At 35.9% G+C, this 17263-nt stretch overlaps 1 protein-coding gene across 8 annotated transcripts in view; it reads left to right on the top strand.

Moving 5' to 3' along the window:
• The window catches only part of SIPA1L2 (signal induced proliferation associated 1 like 2), a 225149-nt gene that overhangs the window by 181340 nt on the left and 26546 nt on the right, over nt 1-17263 (top strand). For all 8 annotated transcript variants that reach the window (XM_075748691.1, XM_075748698.1, XM_075748697.1 and 5 more), the window contains 5 exons: nt 7086-7343; nt 10916-10999; nt 12472-12575; nt 12986-13089; nt 15733-16121. In XM_075748691.1, the coding sequence (XP_075604806.1) occupies nt 7086-7343; nt 10916-10999; nt 12472-12575; nt 12986-13089; nt 15733-16121 (939 nt within the window). The remainder of the gene's footprint in view (nt 1-7085; nt 7344-10915; nt 11000-12471; nt 12576-12985; nt 13090-15732; nt 16122-17263) is intronic.

Genomic DNA, 17263 nt, shown 5'->3' with positions numbered 1-17263 from the left:
CTAAATGTCACATCTCAGAAGCTCCTGGACTTCGAATTGTTCATTTGGTCCATCAGTTGAAGTAAAATATAGATGTAATCACTTAGAGTATGCTCGAAGTAATCTTTGTCTTTATCAGAAGTATGGTCAATCTGTCATTTTCTTTTGTAAAAGAGAATAGGATGAAAGTTCCACATACATAGCAAAATTTAAAATGTACCTCTGCAAATGCATTTCACTGAATTGATCTTAAGATCAGCATATTGTCAGTCTAGGTGATTACTATGCTGTGTGCAGTTGCTGAAATTTGTTGATGTCTTTGTAGTCATTTGTAGCTTGATGTCTCAAATAAAGAAGGCAGGAGATACTAACTGAATGTCTTTTGCTGCTATGGGTAGTTGCTTTGAAGAATATCTTAGTTCCTCCCACTGCAGTAAAGAACGAAATGTTTCAAAGGACTCTTGATAACCTGGAAATCTGAAGTTTGAAAGAATCAGCTGCCCCCTGAATCTGACTAGTGGAGGGATAAGTGAAGAATCTGTGGATGTTCTTTGCAGTATTCAGTTAAATCTCCTATTCTTTCTTCCCTTTCTTTAAGCCTATTGGGGTTCCAAAGATGCTATTTCCGACCTAGAAAGATATTTTAGTGCATGCAATTGTTGTATTTAGCTTTTTTGTTGAATCAAAGTAGATATTTTTTTTCCTATTTGCTAAAGAAGGTGTATTTGTAAGTCATTAAATAGTATATCTATGGAGCCAAACTTTGTGTTTGCCATTTAATTTGAAATTCAGCTGATTGAATCATATGAAATATCTTTCCTTGCTACTTCCTCATGACTGATTCCTGTATCTCCTCATGTGTGGTCTTATTCCTAATCTTGTCTCTCCAGTATCTTAAAGACTACTTCAAAATCAGGATTCATTCTGAACTCAATCCTTTCAGAGCTCAAATACTTAGATCTCCACTTGGTACTGTTCCCCTGCTTCATTTGTCCTCTCTGTTACTTGTCATTTCCATTTCTTAAGTTGGGGCATAATACAACTTTTACATCCTAACCATTGGTTTTCCAGCTCTTCTTCATCTTACAATCTTATTGTGAATTTTGAAGGCTTTGCTCTTTAATGGCACAAAAATCTTTCCTTTTTATCTGTTTTTCCTAGTGATTCTTCTCTTGCCAACAGCTTCTCAAGCCTTTATTCCCCATAATTGTTGTCTTTTGATGTAGCTGTTTTCCTGTTCTCTGGGATTTGGAAATGTGACCTGCTCTGCTTGTGCCCTAGTTTCCATCAGCAGAGACTGCAGGGGTTGTTACTGCCTTACTGATCATACACGTAAGCCAAACACCTTCGTTGTTTTGGGTTTTTTTCTCCTCTTTTATTTCATGACTAGCTCCTTTCATCCAACATCCAGTCTGCATTTCTCTTGTCTTTTTCATACAACAATGCAGGCTTAGAGGCTCTTAGGAGGCCTTCAAATTGTTTGTCAGCTCACCAACACAAAGATTCTGTTTAAAACTGAATAGTAACAAAGATCAGAAGGACAATGAGTCTATCTTCATAAGGAAGGATTGTCAGCTTCAACTCTTCAGATTTGTGAAGGGACTGCCAGAGAGTTATTACTTGCCTTAAACCAGGAGTGATAAAGTGGGCAGCAGCCTTATCTAAGGTTGCCGTAAATAATCACATACATCTATTGTGCTATGAAATTCTTTTAAAGGAAAACTGATTTACTATTTTTCAAATGACAGCTCTTTCTTTTTTAATGCAGTGTGACTACTGTTAATAGGTTTGTGAGATGTCAGAACATTTTTGTCTTGACTTTTTGACCAGAGTCCTCTTAGACTATTATTTGAATCTTATCCAATGTCTTGGACTTGCGCTGTAGTTGATATAGGGAGTCAATGGAGTCGAAGGGTTACCTCCAGAAGGCACTTCAGGGGGTCAGAGAAGGGGAAATGTATGCATATCTTATTTAACTACATGGTGCATCTACGCAAAACTAAGCTACTAAATTTGGTTTTCCAGTTAAGTCCCTACAATTATGTGACATTAATCTATGTTTTATTATGTGGATTTAATAGATTGCATGATGGGTCCTCAGTCTCACTGTGACACCTTGTGGGAACTGCTGTAGTGTAGGAACAAATATGCACTGTAACAGAAGTGATCGCTTTCAAACATAAAGTTTGATTTAGAAGAATGCAATTACTTACTGTACTGCTAGATATAGATAAAGACTCCTTATTGAGCAAGATTAAATGTTTTTTTGAATTGAAATGGTGATAGTAAGGGATAATTTATTGGTGTAATACAACTGGTGAACACCAGTTATTTCTTCTGTATCCCTACATCCCACTTAGTGGTTCAGATCTGTGATACATTGAACTGACATTAAATTCTAACCAGTTATTCTAGTTCTGTTATTGTCTGAACCAATCCTTCATAATGCGTGAAATCTGTAGATAGTTATGGTCCAAATACTGAAGTCATACCAAGTAGTTGATAGTGGTAGGATATAACTGAAAAGGAGGCTTTTGTGTAGTTATCAAGGTGGCAAACTGCTGATCATAGTATACGAAAGCTTCTAACTTTTCTGCGAAGATTCACATCTACCTTTTTTAACTAGCATCCTTGCCTAATGAAGGCCCTGCACAGAGCCTTTTAGTGAACCTTTATATGGAATCTTAAATTAATATTGAAAGACTTGGTTGACATAGTTTGCAAAATGTAATGGACTGCTTGATAATTCTTTCAGAACATAATGCTCCTTACAGTAACTTTTGAATATTGCAGATTATTATAGTGGGCTCTTAAATTTTAATATGCAGTCATGACCTGCTAGCTGTATCATAGAGTCATGCTCCGTGTAATTGCAGAGTAGGTTTTATTAACCAAATTTTTTATAGGATAATATGGCTCTTGAACCAAAGATATTAGTAAGAGTCTGTGCTTCGTGTTGAAGGATTGATTTAATTAATGCCAAACTATAGTGAAGGACAGGAAGTGCTATGATTTCTGATGTGTGTTTAAGACTTAGTCACACTTGCTTGATAAATAACGCAAGTCCATTTTTCAAAATGTTGTAGTGAATATAATTGGGAAAGATGTTTGATATCCTATACTTGTTTAACATAAATTTAAATATTTTTTAAGATCATAAAATATAGATTTGTCTTTATGTATTCTTTAAAGTGAATTTAAAAAAAAAATTTAAAATTAAAATTAAAAAATTAATTAAAAGCTATCATTCAATACCAGAGCCAAGGTATATTCTTTATCCAGTGGAATAAGTAACAATATTATAAATACAAATTAGATAATGGTCCAAATAAATATTTAATAGGAAATTGCATTTAATTTGGAGGGGGGTTTTTAAGCAAGATAACTTGCAGTTTCATCCATGGTGGGGGTGGGGACCCTTATTGGATTACAGACACGAATTAATCGATTCTCTTTGTTTCTGATACTGGAGGTAGCTACAAATTTGACTTTACATATCTCAGTATACTGCAGTATCTGTTCTTTAGGCAGTGCTTGTGAAGCAATAGAACATAATTTTTCATATAAATGTCAAACTGATGGGCTTGGAACTTTTAAATTAAACTTAAAAAGTCTAAGTGACAAAGGAAGCCATATAAAGTAGTTCCATTTTAACTATGGAAATTTGGGAGGGTGGTCAGTTACAACAGTCATGTTGGAGCTCTGTTTTGAGTTTAAAAGTAACATTGTTAGATTTTTATAGTGATTTGAAATAGGATTGTTTTGTAAGCCTTTTTTGCAGGAACCATTTTTTTGTTTATCAGAGGAATATATTTTAGTGATGTAAAAAAACCACAAAATTTTACAAAATTTTAAATCCTTGTTGTTTGCTATTTTTATATCATGCTTTAGCTATCCAGTTAGCAAGCTGAGTCTAACTAAATAGTAGTAACAATCCCTTTTGCCTTCAAAACCCATGGCTATATTTACAGCACTTAAAGTACTTTATGGGGCGTATCTAATAAGGGATACAATGACAATTACATGCTATAACTTTCTCAATTACCAAGACAAACTGTGAAATCTATATGCTAATAATTAAAGTTGGGGAGGGGATGGTTTGTTTCTAACACTTAAGGTCTACAGGAATGAAGAAAGGAAGTGAAAATACTAAGAAATCAGCAGAAGAATGATTGAAATTGTAGCCTACATAATTGTTCAACTTCCTAGTCAAATAATGACAAATGGTGCATATATGGCCACATGAAAAATTATACAGTGCACTAAAATATTAACCTTGCTATGTCATCTGGGCTTTCTTTGTTCTGTTTATTTTTTATATAAAGCTTTATGAAAGTCTTTAATTGAGTAATCAATCTTAGGCTATTTTTTCCTTTAAGAACTTTCTACATTCATATAACATGGATCTGCTCAGGAAATGAATCAAGGTTACGTTGCTAGAGGCTATTGTCTCTTACACCTTGGTGTCATTTCTTGCAGGCAGTGAAGCAAGCAGGGAACTTTATGAAGAGAAGAATGGTCTTGGGATATAAGCAGTTGAATATTGCACTGGAGAAATGCATTCTACGATTGCTTGTGCGGTAGAAATGTTTGTGCGATTCTATGCAATTTGCGTTACTTGGCCTTTCCATGGTGTTCATCATTCTAAGAACCCAACACGTGTTTTGTAGTTTTCAGAAGTGTGAAAGAATTTTAAAAAATAGATAACTGAAGTAGTTTGAAGTGGTGGTCTGAATAAATGGGGCCTTTTCAGGGCAGGGGGAAGGCTATAGATCTATCAAATTGACCTTCTGAAATTAATTGATAATTTTATAACATTAGTTTCTCTGTAGTTCCATTCCTCGTCTACGGAAGGAGACTATTAGTGTTGTCTTACCTGCATAGGGAAGCTACAACTAGAAAATCATTCTTGTGAAATTCTCTGATGCTATGAGATAAGAGGAGCTGGAAAGAAATGAGTTTTATACCCAGTGAAAGTATGCAGCCATCAAATGCTTTCTTATGACAAATCAGCGCACAAAAATGCAACTGAATATCCGACAGATATTAAAACATAATGATAGTTATATATTGAGTAGTAGCTCTTCAATGAATGTCTTTTATATGCATGGAATGAGGTAGAGTTCTTTGCTAAAAGCAAAAGAGAAAGTATGTGATTTTACTCCACTGACAGAAAGAAGACAGATTAAAGTTAAATGTGCAACAAAAATCATTTTGAAATGTCTTACCTTCTGAGTTCTTAAGCTTGCAACATTAGTGTTCTTTTGATGTATAGTTATAGCATGACCCTTTAGATTTAAAAAAAGAATAAATAATATATAATAAATATAAGAAATTCCAGCATGTCCAGCTATGCTTTGTCAGCAGAGTTTACTTATGTCAAATTTTACTAGTGAGTTTAATACTGATATTTCTGATCGCAGAATAACTTTGAAAAAACAGGAATTCTGAGTTCAGTTTTGGAGTATTCTAGTGACCTCTTTTCAGCTCCTCTTTATCACGGTGTCTTCTAGCCTACATCGGCTACTAATCTCCACTCTCAATGCTTAATCTTCTCTGTTTCATAGTTCTTTTCTTTATTTACCTTTTTCATATGTTTGAGTGCCAGCAGGGACTGGAATTTAATGCTACAGGATAAACAGTTTAGTACCACAAAATTCAGCAGCCTGGAGCATTTGACTGGATCAAACTATGTAACTGCTGCAGTTGCACACCCATCTTCTCTTCAACAACCTTGAATAACATAGTTAGCATTTTTATAATATCTTTTTTTTTTTATCTGCTTACCAGAACACTGACACTGAAAACATTCTATTGGTGTTTGGTTCAGAAACTTTGGGGCACAGTAATGTAATGTATGAGAATCTACACAATTTATTTGACCCACACAGTTGTAGCTAAGTCATTTGTGCCAAAACATTTTCCGGATTAAGACTGTGTAAACACGTACACACACTTTCTCTGGGTGATTTAATTTAGTTGGAAATGGTGAATGTTGAGTTTTCAACAAAAGCAAAGCCTGATCAAGACTCATCTCAAGGGATAGCGCAGAATTGTAGTTGAGACAGAGAAGCAAATTTTCACTATTTCATACTTAAACTTTACGTGTTACATTAGAATTATTTAGTGTATGTTCTTTATAGATGTTAATTTAGTAAGCACTGCCTATCAGACAAATAATGGAGATGGTATGTGAGAATATAAAATATCTGCAATGATAATCAGTGCAGACTTAAAGTGGGTGTGAAGCTTCTATTAACTAATTTCTGAAAGAGTAACCCTTAATTCAGGTCCAGCCTGAGTCTACAGCAAGACTCCTACTGGCAGACTGATCTTTTGGGGAACACTGTCACTACTTTGACCTGAGTTTACACTTTCTGGGAATACTGTTTAGTATTTAAGGGCACTGTAAGCTTCAAGCAGAGGTTGTAAGCCAGACTGTTTCTGATTTGTCTCTTCTTTCTGCCACCTCGTTTCTCTTCCAAGCATAGAGACCCCCAGGAAGAGAGACATTAGAAAGTGCGGTTTGAAAACAAATAGAAAAATATTTAGATGCCACTTAATCATTTGCATTGCCATGTGTATGCTCTGTCATTCAGTGGGGATGAGGCAGAATTCTACAGGGAAGTTCTCAACACCAGTAAGAAACACTTAGTTTGCTGCAAAGCAGCAAACATGTTTTGTAATTTTGGATATGTAATTTTTTACAATAAGCATTTATTTATATTTATGAAATTTAAACAAACTAAAGCTATTGTAGAAGAACTTGGGTTTTGCTGCTTTCTGAATGCTTTGCTTCTACTGGTCTTCATTATGTAAAATTCAAGCTGCAGATTAATTTATAAAAGCTTAATATTTTCTCCTTTTTGAAAGGCAAGGAGAGAGTTAAAAAATTTTTGAACACATGAGAGCAAATCCTTTATTTTGAAACGTTTCCTACCTGGTCAGCATGATAGTTTTGAAGCATTCGAAGGGTGGTACAATACTGTATGAACACCTTTAGGCACCCAGAAGAAAAATATGCATATACTTCTGACTGCAGAATGCAAGATTTCTTTTTCTGTTCCCTCCAGTGACACTGATCAGCGTTTTTATTTGTCCCGCAGGGGTTGTTCAGAACTTTGTCGTATACCCATGGTGGAATACAAACTTGACAGTGAAGGCACCCCATGTGAGTATAAAACCCCTTTCAGAAGGAATACCACTTGGCATCGGGTGCCGACTCCCGCTGGGCAGCCTCTCTCTCGTGCCTCTCCAATCCTAGGAACATCTGACAGACTGCAGTGCCAGCAGCTTCTCCAGCAGGCTCAGACAGCCATTCCTCGCAGCACTTCCTTTGATAGAAAACTGCCAGATGGTGCAAGGTAACATACTCTCCCTTTAATGCCTGTCATTTTCCTAATGTGCCTTACTTTAGATAGCTCTGCTCTCCAGACCTTTGGTATACTTATTTTTTAAACCTTATTTTATTGAATTTTGACAGTAATTTTAATTCTGAGGGTGCACTGCTCCCAGTTCCCTCTAGTTGAAACGAGTGACTTCTATTGTTTGTGATGGAAGTGGACGGTACTGAGGATTCCTACCACTGTGGACAGCTAACCTTTCCCTTTAGTCCCAAATCAGTAAAGTGGGAAACTGCCTTCTGAGTTTTTGATCTAAACAATGCCCTGTCCCTCACCTTTTGGGTGACTATTTAAACAAATAATGAGCATAAATAAAATTAACTAATCCCTTTTAAAATGAGTTATTTAATCTCATTACCAAGCTATTGGCATAGTTTCAAAGGGTTCTGTAACTCATTACCAGTCCTTATGCTTTGCTTTGCTTTTAATTAAACAAAGCAGCGCTTGTGATTTGAATATGTAACACCTCTTAGATGATGGGATGGTATCCTTAAATGTTAGCTCTGTTCTAATTTAATCATAATTCTTCATAAGATAAAAATTTATTTTTAAAGTTAAAGATTTGTAAATACACTTGACCCTTGAATTATTTAGGAGAACTCTATGTCTTGAGCCGATCTCTCTGTCCTTTATTGTCTGCAATTATTTCTGCTTATGCCCTTTTTCCATGGGGTGATGTAGTTCTAATTTCCAAGGAAAAAAATACTGCATGTTGAAAATGTCTAATTGATATGAAAATCCAAAATACCGGTCTTAAAAAAAAATTTTGGATGAAATCATGAAATACTGTGATTGCTACACTATCTATCTTACTAGTAGAAAAGAATTAGTGATTTTTTACATTTTTTGAAATATATACAGGTAATAGTAGTACATAGTTGAAAATATGTCTATGTCATGGTCTGGGGAAGGCAGACTCCCAGTTATGACCGTTTGATCATTTGTATTCTCTTTCTCCCCTACCCACCTCCTCACCCCCTGTAAAAAGGAGAGGTGCATTTCGTAAGCATGTATATAACTTTATAGGATTTAAGCTTTTCCTAATGTCTTGTTACTGAAATTCTTAGTAATATCTATCATAAAGGGACAATGTCTCAAATGTCTAGAAATAGTTCAGGATTTATGGAGCTTTATAAAGTATACTGTATGCCTATACAGAGGAAAAAATGAAAGCTTTCTGACATAGACATTTCCAAAAAACTTCGCAAACATAAGTTGCACTTCTCCTAACACTCAGTGAAGCATGTGAAAAAATGCTAAGGCAGAGGCTATCTCTTGTCATGAAAAAATTCCTGTGTCCCTTAAACAAAAGAAGTGCAATGCAGAAGTGCTGTTCTGGGGAAGACATGGTACAGAGTATAAATAATGAAAAGAGAGGAAAAATGATGAACTGTGACATGTGGGTCTTGAAACATGAAAAGAAAGGTACCTAATTGGCAAGGTCTTTCCACATGGGAAGAGGCATAGTTGATGGCTTGGCAGAAAAATGGGCTTAAAACAAAAGAGTGTGAAGTACGGTTGATTTGTACTAATACAAGGGTGAAAATGTATACTCAGGCTAGGAAAATGATGAAGAGATTTTAGAGGATCAGAGACCCAATATCAACTTAGACAAATTGAAGAGTGCAGACAGGGAGAAGCAGGCTGATAAAACAGGGAAGTTATAGCAACTGATCTGAAAATGAGCGAACATTGAGGTCAGTGATAAAATAGTTGGTCTTGGAGACAAAAAGAGGAAGAAGCAACAGAAATGTGGGCTAGACACGGTAAAAGACTTAAACAGCAACAGTTCAACTACTGTGACGTGTAAGAGTGAGGTGCCCAGACCCTGGAGTCAAATTAAAACCTGGGAGCTGAACACCTGTGCTCCTAGTACAGTTACTGAGGAGAGTTAAGTGCTTTGAGAAGGCAATCCAAATGTTTTGGTGTTGATCAAGGAGTGTCCTCTAGTCAGTAAGAAATACAAGGATATCCTTGAGCTCCACTCCTGTTTTTACAAAATGCCTAATTCTGTGACAGCTGCTCATAGCAAGTGCCTAAGAGTGAAGCTTCAGTCAGACTCAGTCGTCTGGTTTCTCGTACCAAGAAGTCCCCGGGTACTTTAGTCCTTGAGACACACTTGTAGACGAGTGCATCCTTTCACCTCGAGTCTGGAATCCATTCCTGAGAGCAGGCAGCTGCAACTCTTCTGTGAAGGAACTGTGTGAGGCATTCACTGATGATTTCTGTGGTTCTTTTGTAGCCACCTTTTGTTTAGTAGGTTAATGGCTAGAAACTTGTCCAGCAAATGGGAGGCTTGGGATCTAGACATTCTTCAGCCTCGGATAGTACAAACCAATGTCTCTGTTTTGAGGACGGTGTCCTAAATGTCATTCTGGAGACTGAAAACAAATGGGATCATAACTTACCCATTCCTTAATGCTGGTTCACTTAAGCTGTGCAAGAAATGCAAAGTTCTTGGTGATAAGAAGCAAGAACATGCAAATGAAGTCAACTGCAGCTTATAGACATTTCACTTGACTGAGAGAGGCTCAGTACTGTCAAAACTTATCAGAGAGAGACATGCTGAAAAACTAGGCACTACACTATCTACTTATTGTGTATGTGTTTGGCTGTTAGACAAAATACGATAGCTAATGTCTTTAAAATTTTCAAGCTGAACAGTAAAGTTGCTCATTGAATATCATGTCCTTGGGAAAGTGTTGTGCATAAATTGAAAACTGTCTCTTTTCACATCTTCCCTGAGTTCATACATTCATTTCTACATATAGCCTTTAAAAAAAAAAAAAAAAAAAAAAAAGATATGGAAAAAAGAAGGGAAATACAGGGAATTCAAGGTAATATCACTGAGGGAAGTTGTATTGTAGTTAAGGACTGATATGCACAGAAGTGAAGGATAGTAGAGTGATCAAAACCAAATTTGAACATTGCATTTCAACTGCCTGGAAATTCAAGAAGAGTAATTAGAGACATTGTTAAGACAGGTAGCTCAACAGTTTAAATAATAAGTACAAAATTATATTATTGATGAAAATATTTTCTTATTGCTCTTCTATGTTAAAGAATTAATAAAATAAAAAGTATTGGTATTACCTCTTCTAAATTAGTATGTTGAAAGTTGTAATACGTGCAAAGTGACTAACAGTCATTTCTGAACCATCATTAGAGCTTCCCACATGTAAATTTAGAGACCTAATCCAGCTGCTCTGACTCCTGAGCAATCCTACTTGTTCAGAAGTAAACCTCGATGTAAGGAAAATAGGATTTGGCACTTAGTCTTTCTCTTTTTGTGCCTTTTTTATATATTCAGTTGGAAATACTTCATTAGTGATGAAATAAATAATATACTTGTTTAAGTTTCATGAAACTAAGATAAAACTGTAAATTCCAAAAATGAATACAATTAAGTGTTCCTACTGCATCTGCATTATTTATAAAATGAATGTATTTTATAAAAGAAGCATGGCCCAGTTTAAATCTGAAACCCCACAAATACTTCAGTGCACTGTTAATGACTCTAGTCAACATTACAGAAGTTCTCCGAGCAACCAGTCCTCCTCCAGTGACCCAGGACCCAGTGGGAGCAGCCAATGGAGACAGCAAGTGGGATATGACGGGTATTGGTGATTTTTTTAAAAATTTTTTTTAATCTTGCTATAGCTCCCATGCATCTTCTTTCTGAAGGAAAATTTATGTGGATGATCTATATCATCGGTTTGTTTGCAAAATCTCTTAGTATATTTAAAGACCTGCAGGTTTACTGATCATTAGTGTAACATGTATGCCAATACAATTTTAAAGCCATACTGCTTTAACTCTTTAGGACTAAATTGTTGTTTTACAATTCTGGTAAATATAAAACAGATATCACTGCAGAAATCAGCTAGTAACTCAGAACTGGAATAAAATAATAATTTCTCCTCCTTTTGCTTCAGTGGAAGAGTATTTGATTTAAAAAATATCTTTATGGTCTTCAAAAGTTTTATTTCCTACTGTGCTTGTTCCAGTGGTATCCATTCTCTAGCATCTGTGCTCAAAAAGAGTAGCACTCTTTCAGAGGTCTCTTCTCTCTAAAAGGCTGTATAGATGGTTCTTTCACATCCCTGTTAATCCCTTGGTGCTGAAGTTTCAGAAGTTAGCTATCTGTGTATAAAAGACCACCTCAATATATGTCTATGTTATAAGAATATTACGTGAAACATCTGTTCTCAATTACTTAAATTTATCACTTTGTTGTATAAATATAGCTGCCGAAAACACTCCTGTTATAAAATAAGCTATGGCAGTATCTACATAGCATAATATAAAAGCATTCCAGACATACCACTTGGCTTTCAGAAGCTACTTTTCAGAAAAAGTGTGAATATTGAAAACATCAGCTTGACTTCTTGTCTGTAAGTTTAATATTGCTTTGGCATGACTGTTTGCGGATAAGATATTCCGTGTAGCAGATATATATGCAATATCTTGGAGACTCTTCAAGGAATTTCAGAATACTCGCTGAAATCTGTGGCAGCTAAATAGATGCTAATAATTCAAAATAAACTATAGCAATTTTTTGCTATGAAAATACATATGAAAATGTATCTTGTGTCATTTTTCCAGCACAGTTATTTCTAACAGCAGCCTTGGTTTTACTGTGTTGCTTTGTGACATAATTTAACTTTTGCAATACAATACAAAGCAATGGCTCTGGTACTAGCTTTTGTGTTCAGAGTCTGAAAACCTGCAAAACCACAGAGTTGCTTTTGCGGGGCTTAGTTCATAAAGCAGTTAAGGATACATTACCATAGTTCTCCATTGCAAAAACCTGTGGATATATAGCCCCAAGAATGCATTTCTTCTTAAAGTTTAATGTCTTCTTGGCCTGTTTACACTTAAGATGTAACAGTGTGCTGTTGAAAAAATTGCATGTAAGTATTTCCGTGCAGTGTTTGGAAATGTTACTATAATTGCTTGGGGGGGGAGGGTGTGATGATTATTTAAACAAATCACAAATTATTTGCTTTGAAGAGTGTTGCTATTCATCATGTACCTAATTTTCTAGGAAAAAACCCCAAACAGCTTAATTTTCTGCTTATGTTAAAAGGTGCCAGTCCCCTTTGCTTCATGAACACCACCAAGGTTCAGGCTCACTGGAGTGTGAAGGAGGCAGAGAACGAGAGGAAACTTTGGAAGGAACTCGACATTCTGGTAATAAAACCCACTATATCTTAAAAATAAATGTTCTTTGCAATGCAGTGCATGTTGAGTGCAGCCACCTTCTGATGCGGAGGTTTGATACACGAAGAGCACGTAATATGACAGTGAAAGCGGGAACTGTTACAGGCAGTCCAGCAGAATATGATGGGGGATATTTAGATAATATTTGGAACAAACTATTCCTGAACTTCAGAAAGCCTCATGAATGATGAAAAGCAGGTTGAACTTCTTTTAATTATCATTGAAAAACTAGATCTTAGGATCTCCTACAAAGACACACGTCTCTGATTCCAAAGAGTGTACAGGTTTCAAACCTGATCCTAAGTCATGTGCCTTTTTTCTTTGTACAGTATACTCATCCTTTTAGCATTCAGAAATTAAAACACAATTATTTGTGACAGAAACCAAGTGGCATGCACCATCGACCAAAGTCCTGAGCTCCTACAAAGACCGGGCTTTACAGAAAGAAGGCAGTGGCAAGGAGTCGCCAAACAAACTTTCACATGTAAGTCTTTTATTTGGATGTCATTTGAAACTCTAAAAAAACAAAACCAAAAACAAACTCCACCTTGGACTTAAAGAAATACATTTTAGTAACTTATGAAGACCACTGAGTGTTTTGGGAGACAAGTATGCTCACCTAGATGTGGGGCGAATTAAGTATGCTTAATCTCTGTTTATAAACTAAGAACTCCAAGAGGGATTGGGTCTGGGGCATTGAGTAGATAAAACTAGTACAGTCTGCACTCAGCTGTGTATTTACAGCTTTATATATACTGGCTTGCTTAATCTGTGAAGTATTTCATATCCTTTAAAAACAAAAAATTATATTCACCATGCCACTTGTCATGTTGTGTGAAATACTCATGTAGTATAATTGCCAATAAGCACTATAAAAATGTCATTTGTATGTTGGGAATGCTGAACAGATTTCTAGTCTACCTAGTTTAGTGGCTTGTCTCCAGTAATGGCAAAATCCTCAATGACTTAAAGATGGAACATACACTAATGATATGCATGGTCTTCCTTTTTTTGTGTGTTTGTTACACAAGCCTGTTATATGTAGTAGGAATCTGTACGCTATTTGTAGACTTACATGGTAAGAATATGAGGCCAGTTTCTCATCTTATGTATGTTGATACCTTATGAGAATCTAGCTTGATGCTTCTCAAAAAAAGTACTATCATAAACAGAATCACTTTCTTATACCTTAAACTGAAGTTGACAGGAAGCTAGAATCAGTATATATAACACTCAGTATTAAACACAACACCGATACCAAAGTCAAATGCTGAATTTGCTTAACTTCAGTCAGAGTTTATGCTAATGGGACCTCTCATGCTTTTAGAATAGTGGGGATCTGAACAGAAAATTTCTTAATGGGCACATGCTTGTGTTTGCTTGCATATGCATATGTGTGGTGCAGTTGCAAAATAACTATATTGTACAAAGTAAGAACCAGCATTATTACAAAGATAATATTAATAAAATTAGGATATTTTGTTGTTAGATGCTGTAAAATAGAAAAAAAGGGTCATCACCTTGTAAAGGACCTTGTAATGTTCTCTTGTGCATCCGCTTTTTGTTCAGCTCCATTTGCCATATGACTCTCTGCCAGCCAGAGAAATGTCTATGCTGTCTTTTTATCAGTTTTAACTTGGGGAAAGGATGGGGGGGATTTCACTGGCTATTTTCAAGCTCTCTTTGTTGCCCTGGAATAAATATCATATTCCTGCTGTTTTTTTTTTTTATTTGTTAAATCTTGCTCCATGACATAATCTTTAACAACATGTAACAATTAGGGCCATGCTGAGCTTTCATGCAGTAATTTCTTTTGGCACAAGGAAATGCATAAAATGATCCTAAGCTATGTCCATAGTGAACTTTGAGCAGTCCAAGATGTCTGTATCAATAGCTGCTGTCCAGATTCTCTGCTGCTTGCTGAGTCAGGAAGGTGCTTAAGCATGTATGTTCAGCAACATACAGGAAATTTTTGAGAAGGTTCATACGTGCAGTACATCTTCTGAGGCTAATTTTGTGCCTTTGAACTTCCCCCCACCTTGTTTATTTCCACTTTGGTTCCATTTTACATTTACAGTAAGAAGTGACATGCCTTTTCTCCAGACAGCTTTCTCCAAGTCCCTCTCCTTGGAAAAACTGCTCATTGTATTTTTATCAATTTTCCATTGTTGCATTGCTTTTAAGATGAAAGCCACCTTGTAAAGGTTAGAATGAATGCAAATGTAACCCCTCCTTCTTTTCTAAAATAATTTTGTCAAACATTGTTAACTTCCTGTTAACTTCCATATGGAATAGAAGTATCATTTCTGGAAAGGCTGCCTGGTCTAACTGCTTTAATGTGTGAGCAACTGCTATGTTTATATGCATCTGCTAGGAGGGGGATCTCGTAAAAAAGTTAGTCACCCTTCCCACTTACATACTACTTAATAGAAGTCCATCTGCCCTTATGCTACTCTGTCACATAGATAAGTTAATCCAGTCTATAAAATCTCTCTTAAAAACCAGCAAACCCCCCCAACTTTATTGACACAAATGGCTGACATAATTATTCCACTTCAATAGCCATGCTTAGCTTAGGGCCCCGTGACTTCAGTTACTTTCATCTGGTACACATACATCACAATTGGCTTCAATTTAGCTAGCCACACATCCAATTGGATTTGATCCAATAAGCTGCATATTTCACCCACACTGAGAAAAAGCCAACCGTAATTCCGTCGTCGGTGTTTTTCAGATTTGCAGTAGAGCTTGTTTAAACAAATAATTACCAATGCTTCTAGCTTTAACAAATGCTTATTTTAACTGTTCAGAAATGCAATTTTATGGATGTTAAGCAGGTCCTATAATCAGAAAATTCAAGTGTGATTTTAAGATTTGCCATAGAAGATGGAACTAGAGCCTTTTTATTTGCAGTGACATCAACCTTTAATGTGTCTAGCCAGTTGTGGAATTCATTTAATAGAAACTGGTGGTATAATTAGCTCTTTTCATTCTTTGCAGTTATAGCATACTATAAAAATAATAAAATGGTCTTTGAATGGCACAAATTCAATAATTTATATGAAAATAAATATATTACTATTTAACTTGAGAGGAGTCTTTTCTTTTTTTCCTTCTTGTTGTTAAGATTGGAGACAAAAGCTGTTCAAGCCACTCAAGCAGCAACACCCTATCCAGTAATACATCCAGCAACAGTGATGAAAAACACTTTGGTTCTGGAGATCTGATGGATCCTGAGCTGCTTGGATTAACTTATATAAAGGGGGCTTCTACTGACAGTGGAATTGATACGGCTCCCTGCATGCCCGCTCCTCTTCTGGCCCCTTTGCACCTTGCTGGTAGCAGATCTGGAGTACATTGTCGTACTGAGCAGTGGACCGAGTCTTCTGAAACTCCTGGGCCAGATGATGATCAAGCTAAAATCTATGCTGTTCACAGCTATGCCTCTGCTATTTCTACCAGTCATACAGCTGAAGGCAGTATGGGAGACCTAAGTGAAATCTCCTCTCATTCCAGGTATGTGTTTCTTACAAATTAAGGATTATAGATTAACCTTCAGAGAACTCTCGTGGTTATTCTGTTTACCTTTCTTTGGAAGCACACTTAACTGATTTTGATTTTTTTGTTGTATTTAAATGCCTATATGAGAAAGTGTAGCAATTTTCAGGCAATTTTGGGTGAGTGTCCCTAAAAAGCATAGCTAGCCCTACTCCCAGATCTGATGGAGAATTTTTATGTGACCTTGTGCACATTGCTTAGGTTTTAAAGTTGGGAAACATCCCTGAGTTAAAGTGAAGTTTGCACCTAGAATTTATTTCACATACTTTTTTTTTTTTTTTTAGTACAATGTGACAAATTACCTGGGAGTTAATGCTGAAAGAAATCGGAGAAATTGCAATGGACAATTTTTACTTATAGTGATGGACAATTTTTACATATAGTGAAACTGCACTGCGTACCATCCCTTCTAATTTACATTATTGTGATGCTTTATAATTTTGTTTGTTGAACTGAATTTCTGATTGATTTGCAGCTCTTCTTTTTCCTACCAGTGAAATGTGTGCATGGTACATTTGTTGTAAAGCAAACTTTGAAATACACTTTTACAGCTGGTTGCCTTTATTTCATAATTCCCATTTTTATGGTGACTTTGAAGTTGAAGTTTTGGTCTATGTGTTACAGTTTTTATTCTGTAAAGGATGGAAGGAAATTGTTTGTTCTTTGTTCCCTCTGATTTTTTCTGGTTTCAATGTCAATGAGTACAGGAAAATAACCAAATAATGTCCTGTATCCTCATTTCTTTATATGCTTGACATGAGTGAATTAGTCTTGCATACTTAACTCTGACTTTTTAGATTATTTCTTTTTCACAAGTTATGGAAGATATAGACTATTGTGAAAACTAGGCAAATGCTTTCACATTAAGCTTTCCCTACCCTTGTGATAATGTAGAAGCTCCAGATTTACTCTGCTTTCTGTGTGTTGACATTTAAATTTATATATTGAGACTTCTAAAGTGCTAGAAATAAGCTCTATGTTCCTAGGACTTCATCATAATGAGCTAAAATAGATTTCTAATGCCTAGAATATGTACTCTCAGCACTTGTGTGGCAGCTGTCATATTTAAAGTGCCAGGCAGCCATTAAAAAGTCTGCTGC

The sequence above is a fragment of the Balearica regulorum genome, chromosome 3, assembly GCF_011004875.1.
Source record: "Balearica regulorum gibbericeps isolate bBalReg1 chromosome 3, bBalReg1.pri, whole genome shotgun sequence".
Classification (NCBI taxonomy): Eukaryota; Metazoa; Chordata; class Aves; order Gruiformes; family Gruidae; genus Balearica; species Balearica regulorum.
The sequence above is the reverse complement of the archived record's forward strand: the minus strand, read 5'-3'. Positions and strand labels throughout refer to the sequence as shown.